Here is an 18,254-nt window from a genome sequence, read left to right as displayed (position 1 = left end):
CCCCCACTAAGAGGTCTACTTATAAAAGTTTTCACACATGAGTCTTTTTTTCACAACTTTCACCCAGGATTCACACATTAAATTGGATTTAAAAAATGTGCGAGTCTTGGGTAAAAGCATTTATAAACAGACCCCTTATATATGTTATGCCCTGTATATTGAACTTCTATGTGTATAACTTTCTCATTGCATGAACCAGTTATATGAGTTTGTATATATTTAATATTTTACATTTGATTCCTGTAGAATTCAATGAGAGCAACAGTGGAGAAGCATGAAGGCAAGGCAGACATCCTACCACCTATAAAGACCCTGGTCACCCTTGGAAAAGAGGATCTTTCCATAAAGGTGAATGCCTATAGATTCTGAAGCATTGTTAACAGCTTCTAATATGATTTTATGCATTATAGAGTAAAGAAGAACTAAAGGCAAAAAGAAAATTCCCCCATTTTGGATAGAGTAAGGGAGAGTTACAATACCTCTCATATTCTCACGCTTTTTGTTTTTTTTAACCATGTGTGTCCCATTGGGAAAATTTCCCTTCACTTCCTCTTCCATATCCAAAATAGGAAGTGAGAGAAAATCCTCCTCGAGGAAATCCCTGGTTGTCACCCTGGTTGTCACCCTAATGGAATAATTCCCCACTATACTTGTTTCACTGACAGCTCAGAACTCTTTCACTTTTACTCTTATGCTGCGTACACACGATCGGTCAATCCGGTCAGAACCGGCTGATGGACCATTTTCATCAGACCAAACCGATCGTGTGTGGGCCCCATCGGTTTTTTATCCATCGGTTAAAAAATTTGAAACTTGTTTTAAAATTAACTGATGGATACCTAACTGATAGAAAAAAAATGATAGTTTGTAGGCACGTCCATCGATTAAAAATCCACGCATGCTCAGAATCAAGTCGACGCATGCTTGGAAGCATTGAACTTCGTTTTTTTCAGCACGTCGTTGTGTTTTACGTCACTGCGTTCTGACACGATCGTTTTTTTAACTGATGGTGTGTAGGCGTGACGGACCATCAGTCGGCATCATCGGTTAACTGATGGAAAAATCCATCAGATCGTTATCATCGGATTGACCGATCGTGTGTACAGGGCATAACATTCACTTGCTAATGAAATCTTTTTAATAAATCCACTTATTTTTTCATTACATACTATGGGCCAGATTCACAAAAGAGATACGACGGCGTATCTCCTGATACGCCGTTGTATCTCTGTTTCTATCTATGCGACTGATTCATAGAATCAGTTCCGCATAGATATCCATAAGATCCGACAGGTGTAATTGTTTTACACTGTCGGATCTTAGGATGCAGTACCGTGGCCGCCGCTGGGGGGAGTTCGCATCGTAAACCAGCGTCGGGTATGCAAATTAGGAGTTACGGCGATTCACGACGGATTTTCGCGTTCGCTACGTCGCCGCTAGTCTAGTTTCCCGTCGCAAAGTTAGTCGTTATTTGACCTGCCTTAACTTTACACAGCAATCGTATTGCTGTATAAAGTATGGCCGTCGTTCCCTCGTCAAAATTTAAAAATGAACGTCCTTTGCGTAAGCCGTCCAGGAATACGGAATTACGCTACGCGCGTCGCCGTTCGAAAAAATGACGTCACTGCGCGCAAAGCACGACGGGAATTGTGAAACGGAGCATGCGCAGTAGGTCCGGCGCGGGAGTGTGCCTAATTTAAATGGTACACGCCCATTTGAATTGGCCCGCCTTGCGCCGGACGTATTTACGATACACCGCCGCAAGTTTCCAGGTAAGTGCTTTGTGGATCGGGCACTAAAACTGGAAACTTGCGGCGGTGTAACGTAAACGGGTTACGTTACACGGCCGCAAATGTATGTGAATCTGGCCCTATATTTTTGTCCCAGTGATCTCATCACTAGTTCTCTGCACTTCTCTATGTGATGCAGACATATTGTGGGTGATGTGAGGAGACGGCAAGATACTGTACCTGAAAACATTATGGCACTCTGTCTCAGTACGCGTTCAGCCCTCTGTACACCTCTTACGATCCCTCAGCATATCAAAATGGCTTCATTAAAAAAAAGCTTTAAAAAAAAAAAAGCTTAGAATAAATTGTGTTTTTTATATGCTCCTGTTGTTTACTTTTCATGAATTATTGGCGTAAAAAATGGCTTTTTGTACTGTCAGTATGAAAAAAAAATATTATCTAAAATGTACTTGCCATTTATCTTTCCGCAGATTAGTGACCAAGGTGGAGGTGTGCCTTTGAGAAAAATAGATCGCCTGTTCAATTATATGTATTCTACAGCACCCAGGCCCAGTCTAGAGCCAAGCCGAGCTGCTCCATTGGTACGTTTTAAACACTGTCTACAGTGCCTTGAAAAAGTATTCATACCCCTTGAAGTTTTCCACATTTTGTCATGTTACAACCAAAAATGTAAATGTATTATATTGGGATTGTACTTGATAGACCAACACAAAGTGGAACATAATTGAGAAGTTGAAGGAAAATGATAAATGGTTTTCAGAATTTCTTACAAATAGGTGAAAAGTGTGGCGTGTATTTAGCCCTCTTTACTCTGATACTAATATCTCCCCTCATATTTTCCCCTCATTAAGTTCAGCTGTCTTTGATCCAGGGCTTGAGCCGATCGCCTTTGGGATCAGGAAGGAATTTTTTTCCCTGCCGCAGCACATTGGCCAGCTTGCCCAGGGTTTTTTTGCCTTCCTCTGGACCAAGGATTGCTGAGAGCGAGGATTCTGCGAATCCTCTCTCACCGATCACCCCCACCCCCGCCCACGGTGACTGGCAACAATGGTTAAATTGCGATACTCTGCGGAAACCATTTGGGGTCTGAGACAATTCGCAACAATATTACCTGCCGTCACCAAAAAAGCCTTAAAATCAGATCAACTTTTGAGAATCGATCGACGATCGATCATCAAAAATTTCAACCATTCAACACAGCTCAAGCACATATCATGTGCGTTGCTTAACACTAGATCAGCAGTTAAACACCGATCAGAAATCCATGATTTCTTACTACAAAACGATCTAGACTGCCTCTTCATTACAGAAAGTTGGCTGTCAGACGATTGCAACACCATTCTTGGAGAACTGGTACCAGCAAATTATCATATCCTAACGGAAAATAGAATAGGGCAAAGAGGAGGAGGCCTGGCGGTGATTCATAAGTCTCATATTGCAATCACTAAACCGGTCCTTCAAAATCCTCTACCTTTTATGGAAACCCTCACGCTTCAACTTCAAGCTCACTCTCAGGAGACCGTTCACATTCTCCTCTGCTATAGGCCCCCTGGGCCAAAATCGCATTTGATTTCAGCATTAACGGAGTTCATATCCACTTACTCCCTTAACAGCAATCATCTTTTGCTGCTCGGGGATTTCAATTTGTGGGCCAACTCCTCACAGGATCCCATCGCGGATGCCTGCATCGACCACCTGGAAGGGTTAGGTCTTCAGCAACTTATATGCGGACCCACGCATGCTTCAGGTCACACTCTCGACCTAATTTTCAGACAAAATCTGAAAATAAACATTCTGGGTATTGAACCTTTGCCATGGACAGACCACCATGCAATTAGCTTCATAATTCCCAGAATTCCACTAGTCATGAAAGTACCCATGCCGGTGACAATACACTGGGCTAGATCTCAGAGGAAGCTCCACTCGGAACTCTTCAGATCTACCCTGGGAAACCGAATTGGGGCTATTCCTCCTCAGCTAGCAGCCTCAGATACATTGGATGCCATAAATGCAGCTCTGTTACAGTCAGTCGACTTAGCAGCACCAAAGCGCAAAGTCCGCAGCCGGGCAAAAAAGTCCAGCTGGTTCAATAACCAGCTGTCGCTATTGAAGCAAGAGCGCAGAAGGGCGGAAGCCGCCTGGATAAGAAGTCCTTCAGAAGACCGCCTCAACTTCTACAAAGCAGTAACTACACGATATCACAAGGAAATTTTCAAAGCCAAGAAACTTCACTTTTCCACGGTGATTAACAGCGCAATGAATCGCCCACGTGAACTCTTCAAGATGGTCACCCAGACCATGAATCCGGGATGTCTTGAAGTCCCCACTTCAGACACCCAAGAGTTCTGCAATGAACTATCGGATTTCTTCATCAACAAAATTGAAAAAATTCGGGTAAGTATTCGGCAAAACAATACTCCACTCAGCCCCCTCTTCAATCAAAACACCGACGGAACGCCTCTACAATCAACTAAGTTCACTTTGGAACCCATCTCCATTGATACCACAAAAAAATTCATTGGTGCGCTGCGCAACAGCACAGCACCCAATGACATCATTCCCACCAAGCTACTGAAGGAATGTGCCGACATCCTGGCGCCTCCGATCACACAGCTTATAAATCAGTCATTTAAGGAAGGCATAGTGCCTTCCCTGCTGAAAGAGGGCACAATCCTGCCGATCTTGAAAAAACCTAATTTGGATCCTATGGACCCAACTCACCGCCGTCCCATAACAGGTCTAAATGCTCTGTCCAAGATAATGGAGAAAGTGGTGGTAAATCAGCTGCAACAGCATCTGGATACCCACAACCTACTCGATCCATTTCAATCCGGGTTCCGTCCCGGACACGGGACAGAAACGGCCTTACTGAAAATATGGGATGATGCGCTCGAGGCCGCAGACGAAGGAGAATCGTGTCTCCTGGTTCTGCTGGACCTAAGCGCAGCCTTTGACACAGTAGACCATAAATTGCTACTGAGACGACTAACAGAAGTCGCCGGAGTCTCAGAAGATGCCTTACCATGGTTCTCCTCTTTTCTCGGAAACCGTTCACAAACAGTGAAACTGGGATCTTTCACGTCAGAAAAACGCGCGGTGCCATGTGGGGTCCCCCAAGGATCCCCCCTATCACCGGTGCTGTTCAATATCTATCTTCGTCCTCTCTTTGATATTATCAGTAGCCAAGAACTACTCTATCACTCTTATGCAGACGACACGCAGTTGTACTTTCGCATCTGCCAAAAAAAGGATCATCATCTCAGATTAGAGAAATGTCTCTCTTCAATAGAAAACTGGATGACTAAGAGTTATCTCAAACTCAATAGCGCTAAAACAGAACTCTTTATGTTCAATGCCAGTCGGAAGAGTCAACCGACAACAAACTGGACACCTTCGCCCATCCTGGGTCAGACCATCTCCCCTAGCTCCAAAGTCAGAAGTCTAGGAGTCACGTTTGACACCTTCATGACAATGGACGCACAAATAGGGTCAGTAGTCAGCGGGACGCACCATTTGATGCGCCTTCTACGCAGACTTATTCCATTTATTCCCAAAGAAGACATAGCAGTCGTGGTGGGAACAATCGTGAATTCCAGACTGGACTATGCAAATGCCCTTTACCTCGGGCTCCCCAAGTACCAAATCGCTCGTCTTCAAGTCGTACAGAATACGGCCGCTAGACTTGTGACTGGGAAAAAATCTTGGGAATCAATCTCACCTTCGCTGAGATCCCTTCACTGGTTGCCAGTGAAAGACAGAATTGCATTCAAAGCACTCTGCCTGACACATAAGTGCATCCATGGGAAGGCTCCTAGATATCTATGCGACAAGATCAAACCGCACAATTGCAACCGCATTCTGCGATCCACCGACCAAAATCTGGTCAAGGTTCCTAAAACCAAATACAAGTCCAAAGGAGAAAGAAGGTTTGCTTTTCAGGGCCCCAGGCTTTGGAATGCTTTACCAACCAGCATTCGGTTGGAGCAAAACCACCTGTCTTTCAGAAGGCAGATCAAAACCCTGCTTTTCTGATAGGCATGAGACACTAACAACAAGCGCCCAGAGGCGATTCAGTTCGCATGTGCCGCGCTATATAAATTTTTCATTCATTCATTCATTCAATATCTAGTGGAACCAATTGCCTTCAGAAGTCACCTAATTATTAAATAGAGTCCACCTGTGTGTAATTTAATCTCAGTATTAATACAGCTGTTCTGTGTAGTCCTCAGAGGTTTATTAGACAACCTTAGTGAACAAACAGCATTATGAAGGACAAGGAACACACCAGACAGGTCAGGGATAACGTTGTGGAGAAGTTTAAAGCAGGATTAGGTTATATAAAAATATCCCAAGCTTTGAACATCTCACGGAGCACACTGTTCAATCCATCATGGAAAGAGTAAAACGCTATGTGTGGCCGAAAACTAATACTGCACATCACCCTGAACACACCATCCTCACTGTGAAACATGGTGGTGGCAGCATCATGTTGTGGGGATACTTTTCTTCAGCAGGAACAGGGAAGCTGGTCAGAGTTAATGGGAAGATATACAGAGCCAAATCCAGGACAATCTTAGAAGAAATCCTGTTAAGAGTCTGCAGAAGACTTGAGGCTGGGGTGGAGGTTGTAACAGCACTGGTGAACGGAGTGAACCACAACTGCGGTTAGCAAGGGTTTCAATGCGCTTCTTTATGTGACAACTCAGTATTGGGCCCCAGGCGTCACTCCTGGCAAACAGGAGTTTGGGGGATCTCTACATCTTTCTGTCACATAGAGGCGTTGAGCTACTAAGGATGGACACATTACAACATGCGACCAGAGCTTAGCGTTTAAAATTATATAATATGCTTTAAGGTCAATATTCCAATACACCTCTATATGCAAGTGATTATCAGTAAGGGACCCCAGGCGTCACTCCACACAAACAGGAGTTTGGGGTTCTCTACATCATATCACTTTGGGCATATACGGATGTATTAGGCCACTAGGGGAGATGCTATGAAATGGCATCAATCCCTAGCATAGAAAGGTTACAGCGAACATGTTCAAACAATTAGGACAAGGCCTATAAGGGAATTGTACTTATGTCAAGCTCGTAGTAAATGAGAGGCAATATAGTTAAAGTAATAGTAGTTGCATATGAGAGGCAATATAGCTCAGGTAATAGTAGTTGCATATGAGGTAAATATTGCAGACGTGATAGTAGTTGCATGAGAGAGGCAATATAGCTCAGGTAATTATTGTTATAGTAACTTAAGGGTAGCTGACCCTTTAAGGTACTGCTTAGCAAACAGTCCTTAGCACAGCAGTATCTCCCAAATAGTATGTTGATATTCATTCGACATATTTAGTAACACAAATGTATTAGCTGGAACACTAGCAATAGATTTTCTTATAGGACTACAAGTGATACAATGGCTACTTATCCATTTGTAGGCCTCTATGTAGGAGATAGAGTCTGTGGTGTAGGATGTTCAGCAAAGGCCTCAAGGTTGTCCCCAGCAATGCTCTGTATTGTAGTAGGTGCAATGGCACTAAAGAAGTAGTTGTTTCCTGGAGCGGTGTTGCAGCATGGGGAGCAAGGCAGCGGTATGTGTAGCGTGGCCGAGCTATGGCTGACAATAATAGAACGATGTGCAGGAGGCACACCACTCTGTTTAAAGGATAGGGCCAGCTGTAGTGCATAAGCACTAATTCAAATAGGAGCGCTGTTTGCTATGGCGCACTTCCGCGTTCCACGGTGGAACGCACAGGGCGTCGCGCGATGACGTCTGTGTGGTCGCCGTAATGCAACAGGTGCGCGGAGCACCTGTTACAGAGGTTCACCTTCTAGCAGGACAACAACCCTAAACATACAGCCAGCACTACAATGGAATAGTTTAGATCAAAGCATATTCATGTGTTGTTAGAATGGCCTAGTCAAAGTCCAGACCTAAACCCAAGTCAGAATCTGTGGCAAGACTTGAAAATTTAAAAAAAAAGAATGTGTAGTGGGTGTGGTGCTGCTTGTTGGGATAATGTATGCCAGTAATATGAAACAAACAAATAAAGATTTGAAATGCGTGTAAGTAAATAGCTCAGTGAGTACCTAGATGATCAGTCTTACAAATAGTAAACCGTGTAATCGTATACACTGTACATATAATGTAAAATAAATTGATGGCCATGTGCAAATTGATTTCCAGGATAACCATCTGGAAAAAATATTAAAAGTGATAGGTGCTCTTTAAAGTGCTTTAAAACAATCATATGTGGTAAAATTCATAAGCTTCAAAAACAACAATGAAAAAAATAGTATATGCATGAAATCAGATATAACACATAAATAAGTCCTTCTGTAGCTGATAAAGGGACTGGTGCTATTTAAAGCTGCTCCAAATCCGTGTATCATACAATTAAATATAAATCCTAAAGGATGCATTATTAATAAGTTCATCAATGGCTCATAACATGACAGGTGCTCTTTAAAGGTGCTCCGATGTATTTAAACAAAGTTAGTGCTTGATGCCGGTGTTTTAAATCTAACGTCTTTATTATAATAAATCCAGATTCTTTCGGGTTTGTTATAATAAAGAAGTAATACAGTATTGCACTATGGGGCCTTTACTATCTCCACATGTAAAAATGATGGGGCAAGAAAGCTAAAGAAAAGATGAATATTACATTGGCTGTGGATGTGAGGTCTGCTGGTTCAGCCACTGGATAAAGAAGACAGGGTTCCCCCCTTACGGGACATTAAAGGCATTGGTGGTTGTAAAACATTCACCAATGATACATAATAGTAAAAAGTTATAGAAAAATATATAATTTTATTAAAAAAGGTAAAAGTCAATATGCATATAAACAAAATGCACGGCTGTACAAGATGCATGTAAACAACATAACGCAACAATGGCTCTATACTACCTATTGGTTCTGGAACCATATCCAACGCGTTTCAGAATCCCTTCTTTTTTCAGGGGTGTATTATTAGATGGAGAGTAATCACAATGTTGACTCTTGAAAAGCAAAATAGAATCCGCAGGAATTTAAAGGCAGCAAAGTCCATCCAGGGGTATCTCATATGCCAAAACCAACTCACCACACCGACAGGCTCAACCACAGAAACCCAGCAAGACCAGGCACATGGAATTCCCCCAGCAATAAAGCGTCCCCTGGAAGAACGGTGTGAACACACCCAGTAGCTAGACCTGCTGTTAATGTTGGCTATCTCCAAGAGAGGTTCTAGTTCTCTGGTGAGTGAGGGACAAGAGGAGAAGTTGAAACACCAGCATCAAGCACTAACTTTAAAATACATTGGAGCACCTTTAAAGAGCACCTGTCACTTTATGAGCTATTGATAAACGTATTAATAAGTCGTCATTGAGGATTTATGTTTCATTTTATGATACAAGGATTTTGTAGAACCTTTAACCACTTAAGCCCCGGACCATTATGAAGCTAAAGGATCAGGTCCCTTTTTGCGATTTAGCACTTGCTTTGCTTTAACTGACAATTGTGCAGTCGTGCGACGTGGCCCCCAAACAAAATTGACGTATTTTTTCCCCACGAATAGAGCTTTCTTTTGGTGGTATTTGATCACCTCTGCGTTTTTTATTTTTTGCGCTATAAAAAAAAATAGAGCAACAATTTTGAAAAAAATCAATATTTTTTTACTTTTTATAATATAATAAACCCAAAAAAGATATATAAAAAAAAAATTTCCTCAGTTTAGGTCGATACGTATTCTTCTACATATTTTTGGTAAAAACAATTGCAATAAGCGTTGATTGGTTTGCGCAAAATTTATAGCGTCTACCAAATAGGGGATAGTTTCATTGCATTTTTATTTTTATTTTTTTATCGTGACTGCAACATTATGGTGGACACATCGGACACTTTTGACACTATTTTGGGACCATTGTCATTTTTATAGCGATCAGTGCTATAAAAATGCACTGGTTACTGTAAAAATGACACTGGCAGTGAAGGGGTTAACCAGGAGGGGGCTCTCTATGGGTTAAGTGTGCCCTAAGGAAGTGATTCCTACTGTGGGGGGGGGGCGTGGCTGGGCGTGTGACGTCACTGATCGTCGTTCCTTATGACAGGGAACAGACGATCAGTGACAGGCTCACTAGGGGGGAGGTGTGTTTACACTTACCTCTCCCCGTTCTTCCTCTCTGTGACCTGATCACGGGACACCGGCGCCGATCGGGTCCGCTGTTCCCGCGGGGACGATCACAGAGAAGAGGACCCGGTCGCTGGCGGCACGCTCGCGACCCACGGCTGGGATCTTAAAGGGGACGTGCATGTACGCCCTTGTGCCCAGCCGTGCCATTTTTCCGACGTATATCATCGTGCAGCGGTCCTCAAACGGTTAAATAGCACCAGTCACTTTATCAGCTACAGAAGGATTTATTTATGTGTTATGTGTTATATCTGATTTCATGTATATACTCGTTTTTTTTATGTGAATTGTTGTTTTTTTTGTTTTTTTTAAAAGCTTAAGAATTTTACCGCATATTACCTGTTTAATTTATGGTTTAAAGCACTTTAAAGAGCACCTGTCACTTTTAATATTTTTTTCTGATGGTTATCCTGGATGTCAATGTGCCCATGGTCATCAATTTATTTTACATTATATTTATATATTGTTACACAGTTTACTATTTGTAACACTGATCATCTAGGAACTCGATGAGCTATTTATTTCTTTTCGTATTTTTTCTTTTCATATTATTGCCATACATTATCCAAACAAGCAGCACCACACCCACAACACATTTCTTTTCCATCATGCACCCTTTGGGGGTTGTTTTTAGTGGGGCTTTTTTATATTCATTTAGGTAATACACAAGCATTGCACTGACCAACATCAGAATTTCCCCAGAACACTTGAAAATTGCTGTTCACATACGCCCTCCATCCAATCTGACAGATCTTGAGCTATTTTTCAAAGAAGAATGGGCAAAATGTCACTTTCTCTAGATGTGCAAAGCTGGTAGAGACATCCCCAAAAAGACTTGCAGCTGTAATTGCAGTGAAAGGAGGTTCTACAAAGTATTGAGGTGCTGAATATAAATGCATGCCACACCTTTCACATATTTATTTGTAAAACATTTTGAAAATCATAAATAATTTTCCTTCCGCTTTGTGTTGGTCTATCACATAAAATACATTTTTTTTTTGGTTGTAAAAAGGCAAAATGGAAAATTTCAAAGGGTATGAATACCTTTTCAAGGCACTGTTTATGTATTAAACGGTTCCAATGTATTATTTTGTTATATATGTAAAATAACAATCTTTCATCTTACTTTAGGCTGGTTTTGGGTATGGACTGCCTATATCTCGACTTTATGCCCGCTATTTCCAAGGAGACCTTAAACTCTATTCCATGGAAGGTGTTGGTACTGATGCAGTTATTTATCTAAAGGTATTTGTGGGTTATTTTGTATTATTTCTGCTGTATTATTAGCCCATTTTTATTTTTTTAATTTTGGAAGGGTTTTAACTTCTGTAATTTATTGTGTTCAAAGACAATGAAAATAGACAAAATATTCAAAGGTTTATAAACGCCACATTGTAAAAACAATAAATATGTTCAAAGAAAAAGCATAGAAGGTGTATGCAGTATCAATTAACACTCTTCACTGTAGCATCACATATTTACACTTCTACAGCCCAGTGGTCATACTAGTGAGTACGTGTATATAAAATAAAAATGGAATGGCACAGGGAAAAGGTATTGAACACATGAAGAAAGGGAGGGGTAAAAAGGCATGGAAAGCTAAGACACCAGCTGAAATGTATCAGTAATTAGAAAGCAATCCTGCCCCTTGTCAGTGCAAATTAATATCAGCTGGTTTAGTGTCAATGACGGCCTATAAAAAGTGGTCTCATCACCAAGTTGTCCCACAAGAAACATCTCATGATGGGTAAAAGCAAAAAGCTCTCTTAAGACCTGTAGAACCTTATTGTTGTAAAGCATACTGATGGCATTAGTTACAGAAGGATTTCTAAACTTCTGAATGTACCAGTGAGCACTGTTAGGGCCATAATCCGGAAGTGTAAAGAACATCATTTCACCATAATCCGGCCACGACCAGGTGCTCTTTGCGTGAATTCTAACACAGGAACGAAAAGAATTATCAGAGGTGTTGTCCAGAAAGACCTGGAATTAGCAGGCACAATTGTTTCAAAGAAAACAATAAGTAATGCACTCAACAGCCATGCCCTGTATGCACGCTCTCCACACAAGACTCCATTGCTGAAGAAAAAGAATGTTGGAGCTCATTTAATGTTTGCTGCACAAGATTTAGACAAGCCTGTGAAATACTGAGAGAATATAGTCTGGTCAGATTTAACTCTTTGGATGCCATAAAACACACAATGCTTGGAGGTCAAATGGCACTGCACATCACCTCAAAAACACCCCCATACCAACAGTGAAGTTTGGAGGTGGGAATATCATGATGTGGGGCAGTTTTTCAACATACAGCACTGGCAAACTTCAGGTCATTGAAGAAAGGATGAATGGAGAAATGTATCAAAACATTCTTGATACAAATCTGCTGCCATCTACTAGGATGATGAAGATGAAACAAGGGTGGACATTTCGGCAAGATAATGATCCAAAACACAAAACCAAGGAAACTCCCAATAGGTTTCAAAGAAAGAAAATAAAGCTGCTAGAATGGCCCAGCCAATCACTTGACTTCAATCCAATAGAAAATCTATGGAAAGAACTAAAGATCAGAGTCCATAGAAAAGGGCCCACAGAACCTTAAGAGCCCTTTCACACTGGAAACGCCTATAGCGGAGCGTTAAAATAGCGGTAAAACATCGCTTTTTTACTGCGTTTTTACAACGTTTTCAATTCATTCCAATGGAGAGGGGCGTTTTTGGAGCGTTTTAATAGCGCTTTTTTTATCGCAAAAACGCACCAGTGTGAAAGGGCTCTTAAGATTTGAAGATTCTGTGCAAGAATGGGCCAACATCACACCTGAGCAATGCGTGCCACTAGTTTCTCCATACAGGAGGCATCTTGATGCTGCCATTACAGACAAAGGATTTTGTTCAAAGTATTAAATACATTTCAGTTAGCGTGTTTAATACTTTTTCTCCTGTGTCATTCCATTTTATTCTTTGTATTAGGGTTGTTCCTAATTTTAAGACCGAGTACAAGTACCGATACTTTTTTTCATGTACTCGCCGATATCGATTACCGATACTTTTTTTTAATGTCATGTGACAGTGGCACATGTGTCAGTATTTTTTTTTACAATTTTTGTTATTGTTTTTTACAATGCTTTCTTTTTTTTTTTTTAGGGGGATGGGAGGAATGGATGGTGTTAGTGTGTTTTTTTTTATTATTTACATTTTTATTCTTTTTTACAATTCATTTTTTTTATTATTTATTGCAATTTTTTTTTCTTTTTTCTTTTTTTTTTGCCCTGTTGAGGGGCTTTGGTGAGATATCAGAGGTCTTAACAGACCTCTGACATCTCCCCTTTGAGACAGAGAAAGGGACTAAGGACACCGATTCACCAGTCTCTTTCTGAGCAGCCTCAGCTGCACTGAAAATGAATAGAGAGGAGGCAAAGTCTCCTCTCCATTCATAAACTGAATGTTTATGAATGTTTACGATGTTTCAGTTATATGAATGGACAGAGTCAGTGTTCATTCGGAAAAGGAAGGAGCCGGGTTTACCGACTCCTACCTTCGCTCTCCATCCTGACAGATTGAGGACAGAGGGGGTGGAGGAGGATATGGAGGGGGACACGGAGTGCATAGGGGGACAGCAGCAGAACAGAGTTGGACACAGAGCATGGAGGGGGACAACACCAGAACGGAGGGGGACACGGAGCGCGGAGGGGGACAACAGCAGAACGTGGGGGACACGGAGTGCGGAGGGGGAGAGCAGCAGAACGGAGGGGGACACAGAGTGCGGTGGGGGAGAGCAGCAGAACGGAGGGGGACACAGAGCGCGGAGGGGGAGAGCAGCAGCTTGGAGGGGAGACTGGAGGAGGATACAAGGACAGTCAGCGGTGATCGGTGCGGCTTTGGGGGGAGTTACAAGCACCGATCACCGCTGTATAGATTTCACTAAAGCAGCTGAAGGGGGGGGGGGGGTCCGAGGAGAAGCTGTCAGGCTTTATTGAAATCTATACAGGGAGATTGGTGCTTGTAACTCCCCCGCTGCATTGATCATCCCTGATTGCCCAGGTATCAGGTGAAGCATCGGAGCATTTGAGATGCTCGGTATCAATACCAATACTAGTATCGTATCGGGACAACCCTACTTTGTATGTATGGGTTGTTACTGACATGTGGTGAAATATATTTACCCAGAAAAAAGGTGGCGTGTTCAATACTTATTTTACCAGCCCAAAAAGTTGGGACATAAAATATCAAAAAGTTAATTTATTTCAGTAATTCAATTCAAAAAGTGAAACTCTTATATTTTATATAGATGTGTTACACACAGAGTGTTATATTTCAAGCATTTATTTCGATGAATATGGCTTACAGCTAGTGAAAACCCAAAATTCTGTATCTTAGAAAATTAGATTACAGAAGACCAATAAAAAAAAAAAAGGATTTTAATATAGAAATGTTGGTTTACTGAAAAGTATGTCCATGTACAGTATAGTATGCACTCAATACTTGGTCGGGGCTCCTTTTGCATGAATTATTGCATCAATGCAGCGTGGCATGGAGGCAATCAGCCTGTGGCACTACTGAGGTGTTATGGAAGCCCGGGTTGCTTTGCAATCGGCCTTCGGCTCTTCTGCAGTGTTGGGTCTGGTGTCTCATCTTCCTCTTGATAATACTCCACAGATTCTCTATGGGGTTTAGGTCAGGCGAGTTTGCTGGCCAATCAAGCACAATGATACTATGATCATTAAACCAGGTATTGGTACTTTTGGCAGTGTGGGCAGGTGCCAAGTCTTGCTAGAAAATTAAATTCGAATCTCCATAAAGCTGGTCAGCAGAGGGAAGCATGAAGTGCTCTATAATTTCCTGCTAGAGGGCTGTGCTGACTTTCAACTTGATAAGCACAGTGGACCAACACCAGCAGATGACATGGCTCCCCAAATCATCGCTGACTGTGGAAACTTCACACTGGACCTCGTGCAACTTGGACTCTGTGCCTCTCCTCTCTTCCTCCAGACTCTTGGACCTCAATTTCTAAATTAAATGGAATATTTTCCACAGTACATGATGAGATTATCTCTCCTTTCCTGTTGCGTCTCTAGGAAATAATATTTCATGTTGCGTCTAGAAAATATTAGTAATCGTTCTCCAAAAGTCTGAGTTCCTCAATCCACAACGAATGGCCAGCAAATGGTGTACACCACTTAGGAAGATATTTACTATGGCCTGTTTCACAAGGGCATCAGTTTGTATAAGAGCAGTGTGAGCAGCAAGCATTTACAAAGCAAGCTTTGTTAAAGCTTTTAAAGTACAATTCAGTCCCAGTAGTCTTATCTTGTCCTAATCGGTGATTCTGTGCTTGGACACCCCAGTGATTAGAACTAAAAGGAAGAGTGCGTGTTTTGTTAATATTTTCGTCATTCAGTCATCTTTTTTTTTAATACAATTATAAACTATAATTTAATTTTTTTTAATTTTTAGTTGGATTAATAGAAAATATTGGGGCAGATTCACATACCTCCGTGAATCTTTTTGCTGGGCGCAGCGTATCTAAGATACACTACGCCGCCGTACCTTTTTTTTTTTAATCCTCAAAGAATTTGCGCCGTAAGTTACGGTGGCGTAGTGTATCTTTGGCGGCGTAAGGGCGCGGAATTCAAATGGATGTAACGGGGGCGTGTTTTATGTAAATACGTCGTGACCCGACGTAAACAACGTTTTCTTTGAACGGTGCATGCGCCGTCCGTGGGGGTATCCCAGTGTGCATGCTCGAAATTAAACCGGAACAAGCCAATGCTTACGACGGTGACGTCATTTTACGCAAATCCCTATTCGCGAACGACTTGCGCAAACGACGTAAAACATTTAAATTTCGACGTGGGAACGACGGCCATACTTAACATTGAGTACGCCACCATATAGCAGCTTTAACTATACGCCCGAAAAAGCCGAACGCAAACGACGTAAAAAAATGCGCCGGACGTACGTTCGTGGATCGCCGTAACTAGCTAATTTGCATACTCGATGCGGAATTTGACGGAAACGACACCTAGCGGCCAGCGGAAAAAATGCACCTAAGATCCGACGGCGTACTAAGACGTACGCCTGTCAGATCGATCCCAGATGCCGTCGTATCTTGTTTTGTAGATACAAAACAAAGATACGACGCAGGAACTTTAAAATTACGTGGCTTATCACTAGATACGCCGGCGTAATTCTTTTGTGGATCTGCCCCATTGTGTACATGGGTTTACAATGGAAGCTGCATCTGCAACATAATGGTTTTACTGCTATTGTGTGAAAGCCTGCGTATTCAGGTCTATTGAAGAAACTCATATCTTCCAGGTCATTCAGACACATACATAAGTTCAGCAGCATTTTTTCATCATGTGTGTATTTAGGCGGACCAGTAGACATGTGCAATTCGTTTCATTCAGAATTCGTTTTTCTACGAAATTCGACAAATTTATCCATTTGGAAATATTCAAATTAATAAAAACCTGTTTTACAAACTTTTACGAAAATTCTAAAGAGCGTAAATCTGAAATTCAAAAGCATGAAAATCCAAAATAATAACTAACTATTAAATTATAGGTATTGGAATTTCCTTTCAAACTTGGCTGTTAGTGAACATAACAAATTCATCCAAAGTTCCGAATTTTCGTTCTTTAGAATTTTAGGATTTTCGTTCTTATTTTCAGATCTCATTTTTGAACTTCAGCTTTATACTTTTTATCTAACCAACGAGTGCCGCATCTAAATGAATGGAATGTAACAAATTAATAATAATAATAATATTTTTTTTTTATTATTATTATTTAGTTACGTTCCATTCGTTTAGATACAGCATTCGTTATTTCGGATAATTCGTAACTTCAGATAAATAAACGAATGCCATATATAAATGAATTGAATTTAACAAATTATTAATAATATATTTTTTATTATTAATTAGTTACGCTCCATTCGTTTAAATGCGAAATTTGTTATTTTGTATAATTCGTAACTTCGGATACATTTGTATTTTTTATGTTCACTAACAGCCAAATTTGAAAGGAAATTCCAATACCTATAATTTAATGGTTGGTTATTATTAGTTCATGAGTTATTCTTTCAGATTTTCGTTCTTATTTTGGGATTTTCGTTCTTTTGAATTTTTGGATTTTCTTTCTTATTTTTCGGATTTTCAGATTTCCGAATTTCGGATTTTTACTACATATCGAAATAACGAATAACACATCTAAACAAATGAAAAATAACAAATTAGAATTTTTCCGAAGTTACGAATTTATTCTAAATAACGAGTTTCGATCATAACGAATGACCCCAAAACTCACACATGTCTACAGATCGGTATCTGCAATTCTCAACATAAAATGAAAATGAAATAAAAGAAATTACTCGTTTTTTTGGGTAGCATTCTGCTTTAGTTTGTAGGGCACTTAGTATATGTATGAAATGTACAGTATGTGTCTCTGGAAATAAGGCACGTGTCACCAACATTTTTACAAGTATCAGTAATTAAGTAAGTAGCTTTACAATTAATTCAGGTTTCTTTTGCTCTAGGCTGTGTCCGGGGATTCATTCGAGAGACTGCCGGTCTTTAACAAGTCAGCATGGCGACATTACAAAACGGCAGCAGAAGCAGATGATTGGAGCAATCCAAGCAGAGAACCACGGGATGCTTCCAAGTACAAGGCTAATTAACGGACAGCCTTCAGGGTTTCTCGCAAAATGGCATTATTATTATTTTTCTTGTTTATTGAACGTGTAGCCTGCTAATGCAGAGCATTACTGAGTGTATACTGGTCAGTAGCAGTGGCAAAAAAAAGGCATTCAGGTTTATCTGTTAAAGTAAACAGGGATTAGAATGGTTCACTTAATTATATTTTATAAAATGTTGTAGCAAAACGGGTTACTGCTGGTCCTATTAGGTTTCTGCAATGCACATATAATCTATGGCAATAAAAGTTTGTTTGTCATACAGATTATATGTGAGGCAGTGCTGTAAAATAATATTTTTTTGGAGTAAAACACTCCAATAATATTTCACATTGTTGTGAAGAGAGATTATCTTTGGTATATTTATACACACCAATTTAATGTGTGCATTAAGAGCGTGTTGCCTTTAAATGGTGTGTGTGTGTTTAGTTCTGCAGCATATTCTGCTGCTTTATAAGGGAAAAATCACTCCACTTTGACCACTTTTTGCATGTATGTGGCTGCTTTTTTCATTTCTTTTTTTAATAGTCCTCCTATCTGCTGTATGTTGTATTTTAAGTGAAATGAAACCCCTGTTTTTAAGCACTTTTAGCAGGTAATTTAATCACTTACCAAGTATGCAGCTTTTTCATCTTTTAATCCTT

General features: G+C 40.7%; 1 protein-coding gene across 1 annotated transcript in view; it reads left to right on the top strand.

Annotated features, from left to right (window-relative positions):
• The window catches only part of PDK3 (pyruvate dehydrogenase kinase 3), a 122,513-nt gene extending 104,803 nt beyond the window's left edge, over positions 1–17,710 (top strand). Inside the window, exons 8-11 of the mRNA XM_040338208.1 lie at positions 247–348; positions 2,222–2,332; positions 11,051–11,164; positions 17,455–17,710. Of these exons, the coding sequence (XP_040194142.1) occupies positions 247–348; positions 2,222–2,332; positions 11,051–11,164; positions 17,455–17,595 (468 nt within the window). The 3' untranslated portion in view covers positions 17,596–17,710. The remainder of the gene's footprint in view (positions 1–246; positions 349–2,221; positions 2,333–11,050; positions 11,165–17,454) is intronic.
• Positions 17,711–18,254: the final 544 nt, after the last annotated feature.

This window comes from Rana temporaria, chromosome 2 (assembly GCF_905171775.1).
Source record: "Rana temporaria chromosome 2, aRanTem1.1, whole genome shotgun sequence".
NCBI lineage: Eukaryota > Metazoa > Chordata > Amphibia > Anura > Ranidae > Rana > Rana temporaria.
The sequence above is the reverse complement of the archived record's forward strand: the minus strand, read 5'-3'. Positions and strand labels throughout refer to the sequence as shown.